Genomic DNA, 16093 nt, shown 5'->3' on the forward strand with positions numbered 1-16093 from the left:
CTACCCCTTAACGTAGTGTTATGAAATTTCTTGATAACAGCATTTCCAAAATTGGCATCAATATTATAATCTTGTATATTATAAATGTGCAATGCTTACTTGTGTGCTTAGAACCGACCTCGTTGCGTAAGTTCTCCGTTAAGTTGTTCTGCGGGTTTTTCGCCAAATCGAATGCATCGTACCTAATACTCGCATTTCCTTTGAACATCTCCACTAGAGTCTTTGTCATCAATCCACAAGACTGTTTTCCAGATACTCTCCAATACCCGTCAATGTCGTATATAAGTAATACGTTTTTCCACGAATATCTGAAAAAACCCTTTCAAAAAAGCTCATATAACTCACATGGTTTTAAGTACACCGCTGGAAGTTACATCACACCGGTAGTGGCTACCTGTTTAAAACACTGACAACCACATCCGCTATGTCTTGGAAATCTAACGTGCCTGTGCGTACTAATAGGAAGTACTTGCTTTTAGGATCTCGTTTGTCCAATGAAAAATCATTTGTAAAACCACCCGTCGTGAGCAATGGTGCATTCCAGAACTTTATCATCCTAGCAACGAGATCTAAAAAAATAATATATACTTCAAATTAAACTTAAAATCCATTTCAAATGTCTAAATGGTTTTTGAAATTATTTAAACTACACTAATATAATAGGTTATCATTAAATACTATAAAATTAACAGAACATTTATTTTGTATTTTTGTGTAATTAAGAAGAATAGTTTTTTTATCTTACGACATACGAAAAGCTTACAACGACTTAAAACTATTGAAAAAATTAAATTTATTGAGATAATATAATTTTAGTAACTATTTTAAGTGAATTATCTGTTCTAATACATTATGCCATTTCTAGAAAAGATACAAAATTAAATAGTTTTTCTTTTATTAGATGATTGTTTTCTACTTTAAAATTATATAATTAATTATAAATAACAACTACTTACCTAATATATATATACCTAAATTACATTTTCATGTACGTTTTTAGCATTAATTATTTATTTAAATTAATATGTATAATCATTTTAAGATACTTTTACTGAATATATTTTATGTTGTCCGGTAAATATAGTAACCACTTGAAGTTATTATAGAACAATTCAATTACGGATTATTATTAACAGTATTATAATTTATGATCTCGCATAAATATACAATATTTTAACAAGTAAATAATTGTGAAATCTTTTATTTAAACAATTATTTTTTAAATTTAGAATGTTTAAGTACTCAAAGTTCATTAAAATTATTCAAAGTATAAACAGCTGTCGTATTGTGTATACCAACATACAAATACAATTTTAAATTTATAAAATACAATATTTTTTTTTAAAGTTTTATTTTAAAAACATAAATCTTGGTTAATAGTAAACTAACTAAAAATTATATCTATGTAATTTTTTTTTATGAACAATATGAAAATGCATTTACAAAAAATAATATTTTGTAGAATTATACGTGAAATTAGTTCTCTTTACCTATAATTTAATGCCATTATTTAAACTTATTTATAGAGTTAACCTTCTATGCAATGAGAAATCACAATTTTTAACTGCTGAATAAACTAAGTATGGCTTACATAGTTTTAGTAATATAGTATTATTAATATTAAATACTCCAATATGGAAGCACGTATCTATTATTTAACAATATTGTATATATAATTTTTAGTATATACTTTAAAATAGTTATTAATATGAAATGTATAGGTAACTTACTTCTTAATAAAGTATATAATGATTATTTTAATTTTTGACTTATTAAAATTTTTTATCATTGACTATCTTGAAAGTTCTGTAAAAAAATGTTTATTCTTTTACAATTAACAAGGATTTTATTCATCTCAATTTGTAGTCCAAAACCTTGGATTATATACTCCAATGATATGAACGCAATATTTCGAAAATAGCTTGTTAACGTTTAATTTATAGGCCTTTGACAATATTTGACATAAAATATGGTTTATTATAAATAATAAATTAGTTTCACTCATTACAGTTTTATAATTCATTGCTTTCAAATGTAATACGGCAACATTAATATAATACAATATGTACATCACCTCAACACAATCGCTTAAATAGCTCAACCAAAGCAATACACTACACATTAAACATAAATTATTAAAGTAGGTGGTATTTATATAATTGTTTGAATATAATTTTTGGCCTAAATTGTATAGTTACATTATTAGTAATCATTATATGTTGTTAATATTTAATACAATTTTAAATTTCTAACAAATAAAAGCCATCATATTATACACATTTTTCCTAAATAAATGTTTAATAGTGAGTAGATAGTGGAATAAGTTATAATTTTGCTATCTTCGTACTTGAATTAATCATTATTCATTTTATAGCTTATAATATTATAACTGACTCAACTATTTGATTGGTTGATTTAGTCGATTCAAATAATAATTGACGCGAATAAAGGGGACAAGCTACCCCACACATTTCGCTACTAGTTAAATAATCACCAATAAAATGGTCCACTAGATTTATGAAAACACGTATATAGAATAACATGTAACTTTCAAAGTAGACATATAAGCATGATTTAACTTACATTAACACTAACTATGTATAAATCTATTATTCTAGTATCTAATGCAATTTAAATATAACCTATTTTCACATAATATTTAGTTTGCCTTAAATCCAAGATAACTATTATTCCAAAATAAACTCAATAACAGGATACTTGTAAACATATTATTACTATGACTAATACTAATTTAAAAATATTATTGTATATTTTCATTATTCAAAGCGTATTATAAAGGTTCTATACCTAACTATAAACCATGGTCATTATTTTATTTTATTCACATATATTATTACAATTATTCGAAATAAGAAGAAATAAACAAAATAAATAAAGTGCCATTTATTTTTAATTTTATAACAGCTAGTATAAACTTATAGATGAATTAATAAATTAACAACATTTTAAAAATAAACTTTATAAATAAACATTTTGAAAATTTAAAAATTTAAAAATTATATGTTAATATACAAATTACAAATACTAAATAAATATATTACCTGTGCATTTTTGAGTAGTATAATATATCTAAATATCTTTCTCAATTTTTTTTAACATATAATAATATGTTATTATGTAAAATATCAGATAACTTAGTTTCATCCATAAACTTAGTGATACTTATGTAACAGAATTCATAAAAAAACCTATTTAATAATATTGTTGGCCATTTATTGGACATATAATTGATATATTCTTATAACTTTTTAGACCCTCGTTAAAAATGCGTGAGGTTTTATTATAAAGCATTACTAAGATCACACTAATGGCCAACTCTTTACCACAAATTGAAGAATAATCTGAAATATGCATCACGATTTTTCGTGCATTTTTTGAAATGTCCTATAATAAAGTATGCATATTATACTTTAAAAGTATTCACTTCAAAATACAGGCATATACAATTATACAATTTATAATGTACTATAGAATATAAAATATGTTCTTAATATAAATTTATTATTTAAAATTTGATTTATGAAAATTATTATTTTTTAATGACAAAGAGGACCTTTTAATTATATGGCTTATTTTAAACTTTTATTTGTATATGTAGTATAAGTGGATGTGGTATGACAAATCACGAAGTGATCGGTCAATTCAGTCAAAATATCTTTTAACAAAACACGTCATACGGATGATAAAAAGTAGGCTGAAATTTATTGGAAATATGTATATATAATATCTGTAGTACAACTGTACAATCACTGCAATCTAATAAACATCAGCGTATAGTGGGATTGTTCAGTCAATAAGCACATTCAGGTAATAATAATTATATATAATCATGGGGACTAATTTCAGAAAGTTTATTTAATGATGTCCTATATTCCCTGCAGTCGAGTCGGTATACCAATACAATCTAAAAGATAAAACCAACTAAACTTCAATAAAATATGAATCTTATATATTTGTCTTAAGTCAAATGAAATGATTATGCGAACAGCAAGAATAAGTGCCAAAAAAGGATAGACTTTGTTTTTATAAATACTGTTTATTGTTAATGGCATAAATGTATCTATCACATTTTTATGGTATACACGAATTAAAAATATAATAAATATTCAAACTAATTAAAAATAAAATTGAGCACACAAATTTTAAAAAGTAGATACCTATACGGAATAAAAATTGATTTAAATCTTTTAGGATTTGTACACTGTAAAACAAATAAAACTTATATCGATGGTTTTAATCCCTTAAACACTATTTCAATCGTATATTAAAGCAATTCTAACGAGTAGTGCCAGACAAGATACATGGACTGGATCGAATATATAAACGCAAGACTGCAGTATGTTGAATAAAAGCCATTAAAGTAAGTAGTGACTAAGTAACTTAGTAGGTACACATATTTTATGACATATTATATTGCTCGTCTTAACCCATTTCAATTATTTTTTTCTTATAATTTTAAACTATACCAGTTCCGATATCGATAAAAAAAAACATTAAAATACGTACCTAATTACTGTATATATAAATATAATTATTATCAGTATAATATTATATAGTTTATTTTAAAGCTATATTTGTAATACTATTTTAGCTTGATTATTTTTAAAATTTTTAAAAACAAAATTATATGTTTTCTTTTTGTATTACATATTTAATAAGACATTATCAAATTTAAAGTGCTTTGAAATAAACAATAAAAGCATTTTTAAATTAAATAGCTTTCTTCGGGAAAAACACCATAGGGTTTTTATACTAGATATTTTTAAAATTTAATTCTAAAATCCAATGTAGTATGTATTTACTCGAATGTGTAACGTACGGATATAAATTAATAAGATTAACAGTAAAGCATATAATATGTAACATCAATATATAATCATAAATACTGTTCAAACAGTTTATTTGATTATTAATATTATTATAAAATATTATTTATTTCCAAAATTATTGAATATTAATATTTATTAATATACCTAATTTATTTAAATAATAGTATTGTATTGATTTTTTGAAAAATATTTAAAAATTAAAAATTAATTTATTTTATTAAAAATTTTCATCTACATTTTCAATATTAAAAAGACTAATATTTATAAACACTATCTAAAAGTTACAACACTATAAAATACCATATTTTCATTTTATGAGGGTATAATAATAGTATAACAATATAAGTATATTATAACATGAATTTCCAGGAAAGATAATTTCGTTAATTTTTAAGTATAATAAATATATGTTCTTCGTTTCTCGAAACACTTATTTATGTAAAAAAAAATCATCGACTATTCAATCTAATTAAGTTATTTTAGCGTGTCTTTACATGAAACTTTTCGAGTTAGATTAATCGTAAGGTTTAACAAAAAAAGAAAATAGTTTAGCAGAACTTAAAATGCCTAAAATGTCTGATGCTCGAATTATACGAATGAATGAAAAATGTGACAGAAGTCTATAAGCAGTATTGACTAAAAACAAATCATTGCATTCAAATAACGTTTTTCAGAGACCTTAGAATACTAAATATTTGTCTTAACTGAGTTGAACAAATAGTACATGCTTATATTTATTTTCTGTTATTTTTCCGCTTTTCGAAATTTGGCTCAGAATCTTATAGATTATAGATAACACTTAAAAACTAAGAGGTATTAAATCATATATTTTTTATATAGTTTTTATAATTGAAAATTAAATATTAATATTTTTACTTCATTGAATAAAAATAGTAATACTTTAAACAAAAATACAAAATATAATTGACATTTCATTGTATTATTTATTAGTCACTACATGGACATATTTATGAGGGGGCAAACTGAGCGGACTTCAGCTCCCCTTGACATTTTAAGAAAATCTAAAAATTATTTCCATGCAAGTCTATGAAAGTTGCTTCAATAGTCTTAAATTTATTGATTTTAAATTCGTATCTTTTATTATCTCTTATTTTATGCTGCATTATATATATATTTTTTTATTTTATTGTACGACGATGTTTATACAATTTTATCGGCTCCCTCCCTGAATTAAAATTCTAGATACGCCAACTATTGTATATTTGTATATATAATTGTATAAACCATTATTGTTAATTGTTATTAATATTATGACCAATATAGTTTGATTGTATTTGATATTTCAATTATATGTATAACGATTATTTTTATACTAATAACATGTGACGTATTTTATAATGTACACGAATGAATCGTTAAGATACATCAATATCATTATATTCCGATAGTCATCGTTCATTTATTTACATAATATATGTGTACTTATAGTACTTATTATACGAATAGTAATAGCAACAATTGTACGCACATATGAAATTTAAAATATATGATATCCAATGTCTATAAATACTACAAATAATACTGAATATTAAAAACACTTTAGTCAGCATTATTATAAGTCTAATAGATGTAAAGCTAATTTAAATATACCTCTTGAAATCGTTATTGGCTTATGCAAGTAACTAATATACATTGGTACCTACATATTTTATAATCGAACATATACTTATTGAAAAAAGCAGTTATCATCATCTGTTATTATTTGAAAAACAAAAACTACACACTTCACAAAAATATGTTTTAAAATGAATGTACGATAAACGATTTCAATGCATTTGAATAATTATTATAAGTATTCGTTAAAATTGAAATGTGATAAAAGACAAATTTAACAATATCAATGATAATCGATATAGGTAATTTTACGCCTTCTTTAACTAGTACCTACTACTTATATCGTAGAGTATTTTTATAGAACTTAAAATCCAAGAAAAATAAATTTAACTATTAATAAATTAACAACATTTTTTTCAAAATATTATTAAGTCAGATTAAGTTTTAGTATATAAGTACAAAATGCATTAAAATTATAATTTTTTTTTTAATTACGCATTTATAAGCAATATCATAATATTATTAATTTAAAAATTCTTTAAATGTAATTATATTGTAAATCTTTATTTACATATCAAAACCTTTGTTACAGTAGTTTAAAATTTAAATTACTCTTTGTGGATTTATGATTTTTTACCTTACTGTACTAGTTGTACAATAAAAATATATTTTGTCTAAGTCTTCAATTATCCTACTACGTATTTGTAAATTTGTTATTAAATTTTTAATGGTTATTAAACAATATTTGGAATGATATCCATAAAACTAACAGTTTTATACTAGTTTAACAGTAATGACGTTATGTAATGTTATATTAACCGCAAGAAACAATAACAGACACATGTTTCAAAGTTATCAAACTTGTGTTCTAATGAGGAAACTAGGAAACTTAAATATAAAAATAGTATAAAATTGTGTTTTTATTTAATTCATAAGTGGGTACATAAATATTAAAACCCATTTACGTTTTAATATAATACATAAATCAATATTGTATTTGTATTATAGTGCATCATTTTGCGCATTGAATTATAGTAAAACATTGAAAAATAACTACTTTTTCACTCGATGAATTCTTGTAACTGTTATTACTGACACTAGTTTTATTGATTTAGGTAATGAATCAATTAAAAATTATAAATAATTTAAACATATTGAATCACTTGTTGAACTATTTGCATTTCAAAAATGGATCAAATGGTATAAAACATCTTTTTTTTTTATTGAGTAAATATTTTTTTTTTTTTTTTGTTATTGCAATAAGTACAATATTAACATATCTTGTGATATTTAAAAACCTGGGAATTATCTACTTTACCATATACTGGGTATTAAATGTACCATGATATAATGTTCATAATAATGTGACTCATTTTGTAATATTTATAAGTAATTCAATTGTTTTATTTTAAAAAAGCTTACCTTATACCTAACCTAATGATTTTTGTTATACATATTATGATTATTCAAAATATACGGATCGTAGAAACTTGAAGCAATCCGCTATCTCTTAAATTATTATGTTCGATAGGCATCTATACACCATTAAATTTACAATATATTTATATTAAAATAATTGCTATTTATAGGCATTTTAAATTTGAAAATTTAAAAAGTTGATAAAACGTTTTAGTCAAAGTCAAGAAGTTTGAAATCGTATACAACACACTAAATAAGTTGTTATTTTAGCAATATTTAAAAATGTATGTAATTACCAAATCAGTATAAACAAAACAGTATACATGGGTGATACTATCCCATGGGTCTGTGAGCATAATATATTTATAAGACATAAAATATTTTAGCTCTAGTTGCACATAAAATACTGCCAACACATATAGTAATGATTTTTGTTATGTTCAAATTTATTTATTTACAATAAATGAATGAAATATTATAGTATATTTAGTTTTTTGAATCATTCCTATTTATTTAAAAAAGATGATTTCTACACAAGTAATTGTATTACACATTTTATAGCAATACACCTTCTCGTTTCAAAATATAAATAATAAGAAATTTGATAAGTGAACACTGAATAGCAGCATTTTCAAAACAAAGAGAAGTGTTCTTATAAGAAATCAGTTTTTTGTAATTTAAATTTTCTTATTGACAATTATTATTTTATATATTGAGATTTGTTTTAAAAAAATAGACTAACGAAGGGTGTAAAATGTTTGAAAAGATAAAGATCACACTACACATTTCCATGGTAACAACACGCATACATTTCTCATCCGACGTGAATAAATTAATGTTTAAACAACTTAATATACTTACTAACGAATATTCAAACACAAACTAAATGCAAAAAGGACATGACACTCACATTTGTTGTTCGTGGAACTCATATTACGTTGATATAGCATCAAAAAATATTTAAGTACGGGAATCATTGTTTTTTTTTTATTTAATTAAATATCTACTATACTTTTGAATTAAAAGTGTACCTGTTTAATATAAAAAAGCTCAATGTATAAATACTTCAAATTTTTAAATAAATGTTATGGTACTTATTATGTAAGAATTATTATTATTATTACTTATTTTGTGTGAACATGTATCTATAATGGAGATTGGGAGTCCAAAAAATGTTTTATAACAAAATAAGAGAACACAATATTGCCACCACAAAGCTATAAGTTTTAATTTATATGAATTATCTAGAAAAATTATTATCTAGTAAAATTTAGATTGATTAATAATTAATAATCCATAAAAATTGTTGTTTTACTTGAATTCCATAAAATTATAAAATATATATTATATCTAATATAATAATTAATAATATTCAATATCAAACATTGTACGCATACCGTATACGGTATAGTTCTGTACTTTGATATTTTTTAACATAGATCGTAACTTTCATAAAGCAAATTATAGGGCTTTAAGAAATTTTTGAGGGGACTAAAGCTCGCCCAAGCTCCCCTTAGTTACACCTATGTATATAATATATATAAATTGATCGTTATATTATGGTTTATTTTATTCTTGTCCTAATGTCCTGAAACATAAATAAAGCGTAACCATAAAAAATAAATAATCAATATCATACAATTTTATTGATTATATTATCATGCGTATTGCTTATATAATATTGCATAGAGGATTATTCACGCTTCCATTTTTTCATTTAACTATATTATATACTAAGCATAAATGTCCTTAAAAATGATTTTACAAAAATGTTAAATAAATGTGTCATTGAAACTTAAGTTTAATAAACTTGAACCATTTTTACACATTATAAATGTTATTAATGTTAATTGATTAATATGAATTACTAAAGTGTTCAACTCGCCATAGCTTATGTATTGCTGTATTAGCACAGTATTAAATACCTGGTACACGTATTGTAGGTTAAATAAAATTAATACAAAAACAGTTCTTGTTTAAGCAAAAGTTCAACTTCGTAACAATCATTCGAATATTTTTAACAAATCGTATTATTGACATTGGATAGAATAAAACACTATCAACACTTAAATAGGTTAAATACGTATATAGCGTAGTAAAGTATAAAATGTAGCATAAACAATTATAATATCCACTATTTAATTTAATTATATTTAGCTAGGAATAAGAATTATCAATAAATTATTATTTTATAATTTAATTAGTGGTAAACTGACGCAGTATAATATGTACGGATAAATTGTATACTACCTATAAAACATTATGTGTTGTGTCATTAAATATTGTGTAATTCACGCTGAACTCCAATAATAATCCTATTGCTATATAAATGCCTATGTTACCCGAGATTTTCGAGAACACGTTTAGTAAGGTATAAAGATTAAAGTTAAGTACTTTTATTTTCAACATTCTACATTTTTAGCATTTAAAATTTTAAAATGGTAAAGATATATTAATTCAAATTGGTTTATTATTTTTAATATAAAATGTCAAATTTAATTTTTTTTATTATTATTATTATTATTATTATTAATTAGAAAATATTAATGTATACATTTCAATGAAAAAATATTCACTTACTTATACCATATAAAATGAATTATTTTTTAAATAATTTGAAATATAATAAAGAACAATAATAATCAATTTACGTTAAAGCTTCTTAAGTTATGTAAAATTTTGCAAAATTATACTCATTTATTAATTCATGACGTAAGATGATTTCGTTTAATTCAAACATTTCAAACTTAAAAAATAATTCATCATATATCTAAAAATATGATGCAAGTATAAAAATATTTTAGACACCCTAATTTCATTGAATCAAATAAAAGAATTAAATGAAAATATTTAAACTAAAATTCGACGAATTCATCGCAATCGTATTTTAATATTCATAATAAATCTTATTTAAGCTCATATCAATTATTAATTATTCACACCATTAGCATGATTCAATGGCAATAATGGCAGAGCGCCTATATCTATTATAGGTACGTGGATTATATTATACTTACATTTTATTTGTATACAGGTTATTGGTATGTATACTATAAATGGGTACACAGTACACACTCATATATATATATATATATATATACATTGATTAAAATCATTGATATCCGTTTGGAAACTCTCAAATAATAACCTAATGTAAAAAACATGTTGTTAACTGACAAATAAGGAACATAATAAACTTTATATAATACTTTTAAGGGATCAAAAACTGAGATAACATATAACTATGTAAGTTAAAATCCTATTATCAAATACATAAGTTATATTATTAGTTTTGAGAACTTTTCTTTTTTAATATTGATATTTGAACTTCAATAGATTTTCAGTCGAATTTTTACTTCAGCCATCATATATAAGAAAAAAACAAAAATAATAATCCACAATCAACGATGACATTTCTACAACAAAATCAAAAACCTACCGAAATATGTTCAAGAAGTCTTAATACTAAGTCACTAAGACATGATGTTACAACAGAAAACATATTAAAACGAAAATATTATAAGACATAAAATCAATAAGTCCTAATCAGGGATAAGACTCAAACAAGTCAAACGAAACATTGATTATTTCTAATATTTTATAAATCAAATTAATGATAATAGACACATACGCACACTGCTGCATTACGTATAATTAATTAGTTCTATTAATCGAAATAAATCAAAATCTTCACCAGTAAAACTTTTCCACTTTATTAGTTTTCCAGAATTGTAGTTAAGATAATAAAGATTGGTTGTGTATGGTTTTGAATTGAAATTACCTATATGTATATCTGCTAAAAAATAATGCCGATAAATAATCCCTACAATTGTACGAATATTGTTGAGACAGACAGTGAGAAATGCTATGTAAATCATAAGATATTAAAACAAAATTAACTATACTGTACAAATGTAAATATAAAATTTAAAATCCCGCGGAAATCGATATCGTTCACAAGTTTAGAATTTCGGATTATATAATATAAGGCTCGTGACGTTTACAATGTTTGTGTATCATAGTGGTCGTCTATATCGAAAACGTTCGCTATAGCATAAAAGTTTGTACCATAGAAATAAAACGTTGCTGTTGTCCGCAGAGACAAGTAAAATAATTATGAGGTGTTTTTAAATCTTTGCTAATGCAGTTAGCTCGATGTTACTATAGTTGCAATTAAAATTTCCAGTATTGCGCAACAACTCAAAATAAACTGCAGTACGACGACGCGCCGGCTCAACATTTTAAGGGGATTTTTCTCGAAATGAAAGGCGTGACGATGAGTCGCGCTCACAATGTGAAAAAAAATGTTATAAAATAATACAATATTATTGTTGATGTTCTGCAACCCGCAAATGTATACACAGAACGGCAATTGTTTTTTAAATTATTTTTATGCAAAAAAGAAAACAAGTTAACTCATTTACCATGGTTCAGTAGCTATATGTCAACTATTCTTACCAAATCATTTTAAATTTACTAATCGCGATTCACAGTTACTATTGCAAAAATATAGTGTTCATGTACAGTTGTGTGTTATAAAGTATATTAAACCAAAACCTGTATACTGAAGTTTTATTTATGGGCATATTATGCGCTTGTGATGATTTCCACACTTTTATGCACATTTTAACAAAATACCTACTTTTTACAATGAATAATCAATGCCTATTTACAATACATGAATTATGTTAACCGGTACACTCGACTACCATACAATCAAAATCAAACCCTACAGAAATTAAAGGCATTCAAAGAAATGTGTAAAAGTTTAAAAAGAAAAAATTTCGTGATTCGAGAAAATAAAACTTTTAACCATATAATATTATATATACAGTATACGTATATAAAATCACTCTGTGTTATGTTACTTTAATAGTTTACAACCCTTTCGAAATAATTATTGATACCTGGGTATACTCCATCGCCCATCGCCCATAATTATATACGTAATACATACTCGCCCACACATATCAACGAGGCCACGTCCCTAAGCGTGGTGGTGTCACTGTGAAATGTATACAATTTAACTTCCACAATATACACACAGTCATATTTATACAAAGTAACTGTGACGTAGTCGGTGAGGGGGAGGTTATCGAGTAAATAAAGTTTGGTAGAAACTAGAAATATATGAAAATCCTATAAAACCGTATTTTATTGCTACAATATTTAAAAAGTACTATGTTACTATACTATTTTATACTTAAATAGTTATGGGTACTGTGATCGTCGGTCTGTGCCACCTGGTCGATGGATAATCAATACGACTATTTGAGAATATAGTCGATACATCGTACATACAATGTTACTTCCTGTGAATACTAACGGTAGGTTGGTTTTTGATTTGAAACGAAACGAGGACCGTGTGGGTTAGGTTACCGTATGTACGATTCGTGATAATGTATTCGTATTATCTTTTATAGTGAAAAGTTTTCCTGAGTGTATAAAAGGTACTGTTGTGCAGTGACCGGTGGCGTATCTAAAGTTTTCATCTTGGGGATGGTACAATTAAGTAACACTCGCATAGCTGTGGAAGGTTCCTCCCACCATACCCTTCAACATTAAATACAGACAATATGAACTATTATGATACTTATAATGCTTTTATTAAAAAAACAATTTCAACTCGTTTTATACTAAATTGTTAACACATAATTTTCTATTAATTTTAACAAATGTGTTTAATGTTTCTTCTGTTTCAATTGCATTATCCGAATCTTTTTTCAATATATTTGACACTTAAGCTGGTGAAGCACTGCTATACCATAACTACTACTTTCAAGCCAGTTGTTTAGTCTTCGTATTGAGAAAAGACTGCGTTCACGCGTTGTTGAACTAACAAGGACTGCTAATGCGACATCCATAACATTTAAAGAATACTTCTTTGTTTATAATTATTTATTTAATGTCATTGTTACTGTTTTCAAACAATTTTTCCATACAAGCATTTCTGTTTAGTGAACTTCACGTGTTAGAATTTATTACATCTCAAAATCATAGAAAATTAAAGAATTTTACTAAAATTTAAAGAAGATATTGACATTACTTAAAACTTAAGTACTTACTTATATTATCTAGTATGTACTTAATTATGATGACTATATTTATGGTTCATATTCAAACATTAACAATACCTTATTTAGCCATCTAAAGATTTCTTTTGAAAACCTAAACTTTAAATTATCAAATATTATACTTTTAAATATTTATTTATCACAATGTTTAAAACATGCGTTTACGTAGTTTTCTTAGAGGATATCATTTATCACCAGGATTATCAATTACTGCAGTTATACACGTTTTATCTATGTGTAAGATACGCTTGTGGCATTGCTATTTGCTGAGACCCGTAGTCGGTCAGTCATCGGTGGCATAATAAAGATGTTCCAGTAATCACTACGTGACGATATTATGACGTTACTTATTTACTACAATAATAACACATATAATCGGAATGCAAGGTGTATAATAAATGAAATAATGATAAATTCTTAAAAAATAAAATTACATTGTTAAATCTATAGGTATTTTAAACTACGATGACATGGAACTTAAGGCGCTGAAAATTGAAGGTTGAAATAAACTGTATATACGTTTTACAGTCGTATTATCTTTAACGGTGAAAATTTTTTACCGAAGTCATGGAAGGTAGTGCTGTAGCGTTGTGTTTCAATTTTTGATTTCATTCACGTATCAAATAAAAATTGATTTTGTTTGTGTTTTTCGGGGAGAGGGGGGTTATATACTTAAACAAGTGGATTTCACAAACACATACGAAAATCAAATCAAATGTTTCGTCATTTTCAGGCATGCCACAGACTTAACTGCTCATCACAATAATATATATTTTCGTCACAGTCGTTTATCGCTATATATATTATATAATAATATCCAGAGGCGTGTCCAACGGGTAGGCCCGGGCTCACCCTGATCTTTAACCCTTAAGTATACCCAAAATATGCATTCTAAAATTAAAAACAAGATTTGTTTTATTTATATAAGCACACTGAATACTGAATGTAACCAGACCTGTCCTAAATGTTGGTCATAGACACGCCTCTGATAATATCTTATCTAAAACAAACTGACCGACGCCATAATCGCAAGTGGGTCCCAGGAACAGGTCGACGCGACCGTTGATGATCAGCTCGAAACCGGAGCGCATGGCCTCGATGTCCTCGCAGTTGTCGTCCTTTTGCATGAACCTGAACGTGACGTCCGTCTCCCGGAGTATGCCCTTGGCGTACAGGTCGCGGACCGCGATGTCCAGCACGGGCATCACTTTGGACAGCGTAATGATGAACTTGGGCTCGGCGGGCAGTATGACGGCCGCGCGGATCTCCACCGGCCGTCCCACGGCGGTCGACCCGGCACTCGTCGACGACAACGACAAAAACAACAACAACAACGACGACGGCGGTGGCGGTACGAACGACACGACGGCGACCGCAATCGGCCCGCGGGTCATGATCGGCGGCGGCAGACGTTTTCGTCGGTGCGTGTGTTCGCGGACTGCCGAGATAGCGGACGAAGAAACGACAGAAGTAAAACACACACACGATAATATGCGGAATACACGGTGCTCGACGTGGGCGCATGTATCGTCATTATTATTATTATTATTTGTTTGAACACTCGAAACCGTGTTGTGTGTGTGTGTGTGTGTGCGCCCGCGCGCGCGTGTGTGTGTTGTATTTGTGTGTGTGTGTGTGTGTGTGTGCGTGTAAGCTAACCAACCTGTCACGAGCACCTGGTCGACTATATCGTGTGCGCGACTCTCGACGAATTGATAAATCATTATTGCCAAACGACGACTATTGTATATATGATATAGATAACACGGCGGGCGACAACTGTGTAGTGGCTAAAAAACGACGGTGATGGTGCCCATCAATGGCATAACATAACAATATTACTACCGTATAATAATGTGCGCGTATAATAAAATCGTGCGATAACGCGCGGCCGTCGCGTCGACGCTATGGGGTGGGTGGTTTTCGCGTCCAAACGTGTTTCGTCGCATTTCCATCGGCGACACGCAAAAAACACGTCGGACAGTACAGAACAATGTAAACATCGAGATGAGAAATGCCACGCCCGCGTTTGTCGTCTATTATATAATAAACGATATATTGTAATCTTATACCTATATAATATAGGCACCCTACGTGGTACGACTTACGATGTATAAGCGTGCGCGACACGGACAATTTTCGCCAGACTTCAGATGAAAGTTCAGCTTTTACCAT

At 26.8% G+C, this 16093-nt stretch overlaps 1 protein-coding gene across 1 annotated transcript; it reads right to left on the reverse strand.

The window, feature by feature from the left end:
* Nucleotides 1-112: 112 nt before the first annotated feature.
* On the reverse strand, nt 113-15346 carry LOC113555130 (atrial natriuretic peptide receptor 3). Its single transcript, XM_026959467.1, has 3 exons — nt 14934-15346; nt 395-569; nt 113-319 (listed from the first exon to the last, which is right to left on the reverse strand). The coding sequence occupies exons 1-3, from the start codon at nt 15310-15312 to the stop codon at nt 229-231; spliced, it is 645 nt and encodes a 214-aa protein (XP_026815268.1). The 5' UTR covers nt 15313-15346; the 3' UTR covers nt 113-228.
* Between the last annotated feature and the right edge of the window lie 747 nt (nt 15347-16093).

This window comes from Rhopalosiphum maidis, chromosome 2, assembly GCF_003676215.2.
Source record: "Rhopalosiphum maidis isolate BTI-1 chromosome 2, ASM367621v3, whole genome shotgun sequence".
NCBI lineage: Eukaryota > Metazoa > Arthropoda > Insecta > Hemiptera > Aphididae > Rhopalosiphum > Rhopalosiphum maidis.